The 9,510-nt window shown below is 30.9% G+C and overlaps 1 protein-coding gene across 1 annotated transcript; it reads right to left on the bottom strand.

Annotated features, from left to right (window-relative positions):
* Positions 1–7,886: 7,886 nt before the first annotated feature.
* LOC140919891 (uncharacterized) lies at positions 7,887–8,587 on the bottom strand. The gene is made up of 3 exons (XM_073366797.1): positions 8,450–8,587; positions 8,216–8,374; positions 7,887–8,136 (listed from the first exon to the last, which is right to left on the bottom strand). Exons 1-3 carry the CDS (start codon positions 8,582–8,584, stop codon positions 7,915–7,917), a joined length of 516 nt encoding a protein of 171 aa, XP_073222898.1. The 5' UTR covers positions 8,585–8,587; the 3' UTR covers positions 7,887–7,914.
* Positions 8,588–9,510: the final 923 nt, after the last annotated feature.

Here is a 9,510-nt window from a genome sequence, read left to right as displayed (position 1 = left end):
GGTCTTTTGCATTCTTCACTGCAAACTCAACAAACTCCTTCACTCCATTTACATACTCTTTTGACAATCGATTGACAGACATCTATTTCCAGTCCATTTTATATGACATATATGAATGGAGGTTACACAAATGATAAGCTATTGATAACATTATATCAATCTATAGTATATATAGTCTATTATTGGAAAATGGAAACTAAGGTTCAAGGTTATGCATACAAGTCTGATTTCAAAAGAGAACAGATCGAACATATTTTAAAAAATAAAATAAAACAGATTTTATATGATTTATCAGGTAATAATTTATATGATTTATCAAGGTTATGCCATTTACTATCAGGTAATATTTTATATGATTTATTAGTTTTAGTGACAACAATAAATTAATAAATACAGTACCTGAGACAACAATCACTCAGTAGAAATTGGTGCACAATAGAGGAGCAGTAGAGGAGGGCTCAATAATAAGACGGTGCACAGTAAATGATGATTCACACAATAGATGAGAGGATGGTTCGTAGGATTAGGGAGAGAACACATTAAATATGTTTTTATTTATTTAAAGGGAATGATTTTTATCAAATACGCACCATTTTACAACGCTTATATACAAAGCGCTCTAAAAGACCCTATAATTGTGTGAAAATGCTATATTATATACAAAACGTTGTTAACATAATGTGATAGCGCTATAGTTTACAAAACTTGTATACAAGCGCTGTAAAAGAAAACATTGTAAACATTACGTGAGAGCGCTATGTGACTCTACAACATTATGACCCTATATGACCTACAACAGCGCTTGTCATAAAAGTGCTGTTGTATCCTCAGTTAATTTTACAACAGCACTGTCAAAGGCGCACTGTAAAATGCTAATTTTGGCGTAGTGACATTTAATATACTTACTATAATTAAGAAATAACAATTAAGTATATAAACATGAAAGGAAAGATTCATAACTCAAAAGAGGAGTAGAATTGTGAGAGAGAAGAAAAGCGACAAAGAGGAAGAGAATGTCTATTTGGGGAAATGCAAGAGGGAAAGAAAGAATACTTCATCTATGTTTTTAGCATTAGTATAGATCTTTGATGACTGGTGTTTCCTTTGATGACCAGTGTAGATCTTTGATGACTGATGTTTTCTTTGGTGACTAGTGTAGAACTTTTTTTATTTTTATCTTTCTATTTTTTTCACGACTTTCTATCTGTCAATTTTGAATCAGAATCTTAAGACTTGCTGTAAAAAGTATTTTTCAGTGTTATATTTAATTGATTGATATTTTCTGAATTGAGGAGTGACCTTCTTGTATTACTTTTTCTATTGCAGTAAATTTAGCTGCTTAATGAAATCATTTTCCAGTGAAATAAAACCATACAATTAAGAGAACAAAGAAATAGAGATAGCATTAATGAACCGATTCATGACAAGATTGATTACCTCTGTGTAACTTTTCTATTTAATTATATCGTTGCATATTTTGCAACAGGTTTGTAAGAATTTGTTGTTGATTTTGCTTGACTTCTATTGGTGTTAGTTTAATACTGAGTATGTAGTTGTTGTTCTTTAATTTAATGCAAGTTAATCATAGTCTTTTATTTCCTTTTGATTATATTGGATCTATCTTTATTTTTATTTCCTTTTCATTGGATTTATAAAGCATTGGTCAAAGATCTCCCATTGGCATTTGTTTGAAGTCATTGCTGGTATTTTCTTTCTACACATGTTTTTTCCTATATTTGATTTTGGTCAGATTGAACTGCACTAAAGATAGATTCTTTAATTCAAAATATCTATTGTTTGAGAGGGATATTAGCTTTATTCTGGTTTAGCTTTATCCTTATCATTTGATTTTATAGTCCAAACAATAAGAAGATTTTTCCTAACTTGTATTTTTTCTATCATCTTTTATGGTATCTCTTTATCTTTATCAATTTGAAAGAACTTTCTAAAGTAATTTAAATTGTTTCAAATTATGAAAATATTGTATATCATATTTTAAGACTAGTCGAGAATTAGATAAGAAATAGATATGTGGATAGATAATCAATTTTCTTTTACAATTTCTTCTATCAATTAGCTTGATTATTTTAAGGATAGCTGCAAATTAGCTGGAAAAAAATTCTTAGTAATTTGTCTAAAAATCCATGTGTATGACCGATTTGAAAGGTATTTTGTAGCAAATATGTAGTTATCTTTATTTGTCAAAGATTATCTACAAAATTAGCTACTCTTTATAACAATATACAACAGTTTTAGTATTATTAACATAATGATTAAAAAATATTTTCATAAAATAATTTTAAAATCATTGTCTATAATATATCTATGACAACGGTTTTTTTTGTCAGTGTTGTCTATAGTTTGTAAAATCGTTGTCTTAGGAATAGACAATGTTTCTGATGACGATGATTTAAAAAGTGTTGTCAAAAGAAAAGACGACACTTTTTAACTTTAAACACCACTTTTGAGGTGTCGTCATAGATAAAAAAATGTTGTAATGCTATAAAATAAGTATATAAACATGAATTCATATGTGTAATAGGAAAGATTCATAGCACAAAAAAGGAGGAGAAATGTGAGAGAAAAGAAAAGCAACAAAGAGGAAGAGGACGTCTATTTGGGAGAATGCAAGAGGGATAGAGAAAATATTTCATCTATGTGGAGGGCAACCCGATTTGGAGAAACTCAAGAGAGAAAATTTCATCTATGTTTTTTTATTTGGAAAAAAAGAGAGTAAAAGAATTGAGGGAGACCGAAAAAAACTGGCACCCTTTATTTTCATTGAAGAGTAAAATGAATTAAAAAAATTTATGTTAGTCATAGTTCAACCGTTGCAAACATAGATTTTATCATATTTTTGTAGTGCAGGAAGACACGAGACAAAACCATTATAGCGGAAAACCATAGTAGAGAACCCTGTGCAAGTTGATTCTTCTTATATGGTGTTTCCTTGGTCCTATACTGGCTTCATATATAGCTCCTTTGTTTTTTAATAAATTTGATTGGTTAATTGCACTTTCTGTTCTTTTCTTTTCACCAATAATAGTCGAAATAGTTGGATTTTAAAATAAAAGAATTAATTATATAAATTGATAAAAATAGAGAAACCGAAATACAACTAGGTTAAAATAAAAGAATTAATTATATAAATTGATAAAAATAGAGAAACCGAAATGCAACTAGGTTTATTTAGTTTGTTTGAGTTTCTATAAATTTATATTATTTTTAATATTTTTAATTTTTTTTTTCTCATAAATTATCTCTATACGAAGTAATTCTATTACGCATTAAACATTAAATATAAATATTTTTGTGTTCAAATTCAAATTTTTGATCAGTTATATTATAGTAAATTTAACTCTTTTTATTAAACTCATCCTCAATGGAGAAAATAAGTGAAATTTTTGACATTATTAATTAAATAAGAAAGTGTTGTGGGTTTTAATATTTTATACTAAAAAAATTGTATATTTATCTTTTGGACCGGAAAAGATATGCTGCACAATTTTTATCATTAAAAAAAGTTGAAAGAATTCAACCAGACTCAAAATGAGGTACGAGCTGGGCTCTTATTAATTTGTTTGATTTGTTTTACGTGAATCTTCAAACTTCAAACAAATTATATTGTGAAAATGGATCTATGATAATTTATTTCTAAAACTAAAATACTTATAAAATTTTCTTTCATTCGTAATTTTCATTCAAAATTTAGTTGTCTCTCTATTTCAATTGTCACTTTTTGGTTTTTTACAATATTTATTCCTATTACAAGTTGAATATTAAATATAAATACTTTTTTATTCAAAATTTAATTTTTCATGTTATAACAATCTGACTTCTTTTGCTAAATTCAACTTTCAATTGAGAAAATAAGAAATTTTTTCCGACATTATTAGTTAAATAAGAAACAATTGTGGGTTTTAACATTTTATACTGAAAAAGTTGTATATTTATTTTTTTGACTGAAAAAAATATGCTGCGCAACTTTTTTTATTAAAAAGAGCTGTACAAAATCAACCAGACTCAAAACGTGGTACAAGTTGGGCTATTATTAATTTGCTTGATTTGTTTCACGTGAATGTTCACACTTCAAACCATTGTATTGAGAAAATGGATTCATGATAATTTTATTTTAAAAATAAAATATTTATAAAATTGTCCTTCGTTCAAAATTTATCTCTCCCTCCTATTTTAACTGTCACGTTTTAGTTTTTTAGAAATATTAAACCAATTAATAAAATTTGTTATTTTTAATATTATTATTTATATTTTCTTACAATATCATTAATAATTTATTATCCACTATGCGAAAAACTGCATTTTACAGCGCTTTTTCTAATCCATTTACAGCGCTTTTTTTTTAAAAAAAAAAGCACTGTGGAATCGAGCGCTGTAAAAGATACAACAGCGCTTTTAAAAAAGCGCTATAAAACATGTAAATATAACGCGCGCTTGTTATGCACATTTTACAACGCTTTTTCCAAAAAGCGCTGTAAAATGCACCCCATTATATGAGTTATGGATATGCTTTTAGAGCGCTTTTTAACAAAAGCGCTGTAAAATGCACACCGATTATATGAAATTATGGGTCTGCATTTTACAGCGCTTTTTTGAGAAAGCGCTGTAAAATGCACACCCATTATATGAAATTATGGGTCTGCATTTTACAGCGCTTTGTTGAGAAAGCGCTGTAAAATGCACACCCATTATATGAAATTATGGGTCTGCAATTTACAGCGCTTTTGTTGTACATTTTACAGCGCTTTCTCAGGAAAGCGCTGTAAAATGTACACCATTATAGCGCTTTACAACAACATTTTACATCGCTTTTTAAAAAAAGCGCTGTAAAATGTGTTTTTTTTTTTAAACGCTATAAATTAATTATTTGAAATGAAAAACGCTTTTTAGCTTTTTATGGCATTTTTTTTATAAATCGTTGTCTTTTATCTTTGTATCCAAAATTATTTTGATCCAAAATCAGTTCACAATCAGTGCACACAACAACAAAACATATTCAAATACCATAAGCAGTTCACACAATCAGTAGAATAGAAATCAGAACTCTGTAACTTTATTAACATATATGTAACTCTGTAACTCTGTAATTTACAACCTAAGTAACTACATTCAGATACATATATACAACCTAATTTACAACCTAATTAACTACATTCAGATACGTATATATATATAACCTAATTTACAACCTAAACTACATTCAGATCCATATGCATGTTCATATATTGTGTCCTATGATCATTTACATATAATAACTAACAGAATATACATTATATGCACTAGCTACCATATAATATTCAGATCCCTTGCCCAGCAGCAAGCTATTTCCCAGAAAATCAAATAATTTGCAAGTCAAGCACATACTGACACCAGTCTTCCTTTAATTCCATCAGATCTTCCTCAGAATATGATGGACTGGAATTGTCAAAGTACTGCAATATAAAAATTGAACATATTATATTAAGTTAGTATCAAATATATAGATAATTTATATATGAAAATCATATAATGCAAATACCGTACCGTTTCTGGGATAATAGTTTTATTCTTCTCAACAATCTCCTTCATGAATCTCAATATGTAGTACCCACAGTCGATGTTATTTGTTTGACGAGGGCACTTTATTGAGATCCATGTAATGTTATTAGACTTCTGCTTCGACACTTTAGCACCTCTTTGAGCTCGATAAACTTTTAAGGCACTATCGAATGAATAAATGTGATTATTAGAGCATGAATATTTATATATATATATAAATATATATATGTAAGAAATAAATGAATATTACTTACGTGTCGAGCATATTCTTTATTCCGGGGTGATTGGTGTAATCGCCGTGCACGGGATCCAAATAGTATATCACTTCAGAGACCGCATTGATTGCAAATAGCACCCAATGTGCCCTACAACAACAAAAAATTGGTTAAGCAATTTTGTTTATAGACAACTAATAAATTAAATTCTCATCAATTAAAAAAGATAAAATTACGTACCCTGAATTATATGGTGCCAAGAACAATTTATCACTTTCTTTATTTCTTAAAAACATATCTACAATGTAGTGTTTTACATTGTCTGGATCGAGTTTGAACATCGACATCTTATGCGGAGACAAGAATGAGTATTTATTTGACAGTTTCCTCGTGCACACGACCTTCTCGTACAAAAACCTTCAATGAAAATTTTAAACTAGATTAATTACCAATACATTTAATTAATTACAAATAAATGCAATTAAAAGTATTTTTTACCTTATGTACAAGCTGATTACAGTAACACTCAGCTCCTTATGTTCGAGAAGATCGTACATTTGCTCCTTTTCGAGGTATTCAATATACTCATCTCCAAAGATGTCTTTATTCATTTGTACGATGGGCGAATCGTTGCTGCTGCCCATGTTCCTTTTTATTTGGATGTCAAGACACGCCCCGTATTTACCAAGGCGTGGCTGACTTTTATTAGGAGCAGCAGCAGCAGCGACCGATTTTCCCCGATCCAGATTTTTTGTTGCTGCAAGTTTGGCAGCTTTATTACCCTCCAGCCTTTGTAGTTTGGCAGCCCTATTAACCTCCAATTTTTGAGGTTTGCTGCCTTTTTTTGGCTGTAGGGGTGGTTTATTTATTTGGACCTACAAAAATGAGGTAAAATGTTAGTTTATTGAATCTGAAAAAATGAAAAACCTTAGGCAATAAATGTGACAAACCTTTTCGGGAGATGTAACTGATTTGTCCTTGGGAATCTTTTTTTGGAGGGCAACAAGGTGTGTGGGCCATGCCACGTAACTGCCAATAGCGTCGCTTAAGAACTTCATATCTCCATCGTTGTCCGGTATGGGCAACGGTGCAGTTGGTTCGAAAGCAACCGTAGGCGATACTTTGACATGGCCCGCGGGGATCGGAATATTGTGCAATACTTCTCCCGAAGTATTGTGCAATATTCCTTTTCCCACCTTCCGTTGAGTCGGCGAGGACAAGTATAGGACACATGTAGTGACACCCTACATCAATAGTTAAAACATAAGTACAGTTAATATATAAGTTTGTTTAATACATAAGTAATTACATAAGCAAGTAAGTAGTAAGTAATTAATTACCTCGGGAATACTCTTCAAACCGACGTTGCAACTCCCGGTTTCACTCTCCATTTGTATTTCAGGTTGGAGCTGAACCGGAAGTTGCTTGTCTTTATTCGTATTCACCAAGAGTGCCACTTGCTCCGATAGGATTCTGAGCTTCTCTAATACTTCCTCGTTGGAAGGTTTTTGGCGCTTCTCTTGAGGAAAAAAGCTTTTGGGAGTTACGCCAAATCCTTTCCCCCTCACTCGACCGGAATACTCAGGGACATTAAACACTTTCCCAAGAATGTCCCTGCACGTATCCTTGTTGCCCTCTTGAGTTTCAGAACTTTGTTCAATAGTTTCCTAAAATACATGTAACATTAAAAAGATAAGTTCAATAGCATTTTTAAAATACAATATTAAAAAATATTAAAGTGATAATATACTTACACAAAGTTCTACAACTTTTTTGACATTTTCATTATCAACCACTCCTTCTTTATTAACACGCGCTTCCTTCCACAATATATGACGACCCAAGGGTTGATCGGCTTGGGTGTCTTTTCTCTATTCGTTAAAATCATAAACAAAATAATACAAATTAGTTACACACTATAGTTTATAATACAAATTACTTCATTATATAAAAGTGATGTTTAATTACTTACAATTTGTTGTTCAAGGCGTGCATATCCCATACGTGATTTCTTGTATGGGTGTTTTGGGTTGCTTGCCCGTTCGCGATTTGCCTTACTAATATTCTATATAAAAAATTAGCAATTGTGTAAAAATTTAAAATACGCTACGAATATGAATAATAAAACACAAATGCTAATAAATTAATCACTTACGACAAACGCGGGGTCAGAACGTTTGGAAACAAATGCTCTCCATTCATCGTTTGATATATAATGTTGATATATTTTTGGAGGTTCAGCACTTGTGTTTCCTTCTCTATCTTTTAGATAGAAATTTGAGAGATGGGATCTAAATCCACGATGGATCTTTCCAGCAACTCTCAAAACATAAGACTTTCGTCCCTCATCAAGAACAAAAGTCGTCTGCAATGAAAAATTATAAGTAAAGTATTTTACAGAAAAAAAAATTATAAATGACAAAAGAGTGGATCAAAAAATTTACTTGAATATCATTCCATATAATATCTTTGGCATCCTTCAACGCCTTATCTCTCCAATTGTCAATTGTAATTGGGACATTTTGACGAACAACAGCCCCAATATAGCTTACAAACATAGAGCTGTTGGGGTCAATTGGCTGACCACTCTCATTCCAGCCAACCTAATAAACTGTAAGTACATGCCCTAAACCCTAAAAAAAGATAAAAAAACACACAGCAAACAAAGTATAGTATACCTCAAATTTAATGTCATTACTCCTTGCTTTAATGACTTTTTGCATGATAGTTGCACCACGTTTGACTTCTTTTTCATAAGTCCTAGAGGTGCCAACTTCTTCATTTTGACATTCTATATCTTTGTTTGTATCCATTTAACTACAACAAGTTCAACATGCAGTTTAGTATAGCATCAACAAGCTCAACATGCATCATGCATTATTATAAACAAGCTCAACATATATCAGTATATCTTAAACAAGCTCAACATGCATTTTAATGATTAAAAAAAATTAATAACATCAATACCTGAATAATGGTTCGAAGAAAGATGAAATGTGAAGAAAAGAGGGAATGCAGAAAGTTCACAGAAATATGGTTCACAGAAATACGGTATTGAAGAAATACGTAATGAGGGTTACGTATTTCAATGAAAATATATTGTGTGAAATGGGAGAGATGATCTTGGATGGAAATAAGGTTCGAAATGAAGGAGATGATCGTGGAAATAAGGTTCGTAATGGACGGGATGATAGGGTTTGCAAAAGAAGAGAAGAACGATGAAGGTTGAGATGATAGTGAAGTTTACGTAATGAAGAGGAAACTGAAGCGGTTACTGTTATATATACGTAACCCTTTTACGACACTTTTTTATAACCCTTTTAGAGCGCTTGTTTGAAAAGCGTTGTAAAAGGCGTCCTTATTTAATTTTTTTAAAGGCTCTTTTACAGCGCTTTTCCCAATAAGCGCTGTAAAAGACCTCATTGTTTTATTATGTTATATATAAAACCCGTTTACAGCGCTTGTTCAAATAAGCGCTGTAAAAGGTCTCTTTATTTTATTTTTAGAACAGTATTTTACAACGCTTATTTGGACAAGCGCTGTAAAAGGGTTATAAAAAAGCCTTTTACAACGCTTATTTTATTATGTTATATGCATGTTTTTTTTAAAGCCTTTTACAACGCGTTTTTAAAAAAGCGCTGTAAAAGGCCTTATTGCTTTTGTGTTTTGTTATGTTATTTTTTAAACAAGCTCAACATGCAAAACCCACATAGTAGTAACTGGTCACCACCAAAATCCC

Source organism: Cicer arietinum, chromosome 3 (assembly GCF_000331145.2).
Source record: "Cicer arietinum cultivar CDC Frontier isolate Library 1 chromosome 3, Cicar.CDCFrontier_v2.0, whole genome shotgun sequence".
Lineage (NCBI taxonomy): Eukaryota > Viridiplantae > Streptophyta > Magnoliopsida > Fabales > Fabaceae > Cicer > Cicer arietinum.
This window is presented reverse-complemented; position numbering and strand designations above follow the sequence as displayed.

Excerpts from the sequence above, each read along its gene's own strand:
- LOC140919891 (XM_073366797.1), bottom strand. The coding sequence starts at position 8,584 with ATGGATACAAACAAAGATATAGAATGTCAAAATGAAGAAGTTGGCACC. Across the intron at positions 8,375-8,449 it reads GTAATGACATTAAATTTGAG|GTTGGCTGGAATGAGAGTGG; the intron begins GTATACTATACT and ends ACAGTTTATTAG. Across the intron at positions 8,137-8,215 it reads TTATATGGAATGATATTCAA|ACGACTTTTGTTCTTGATGA; the intron begins GTAAATTTTTTG and ends TTTTCATTGCAG.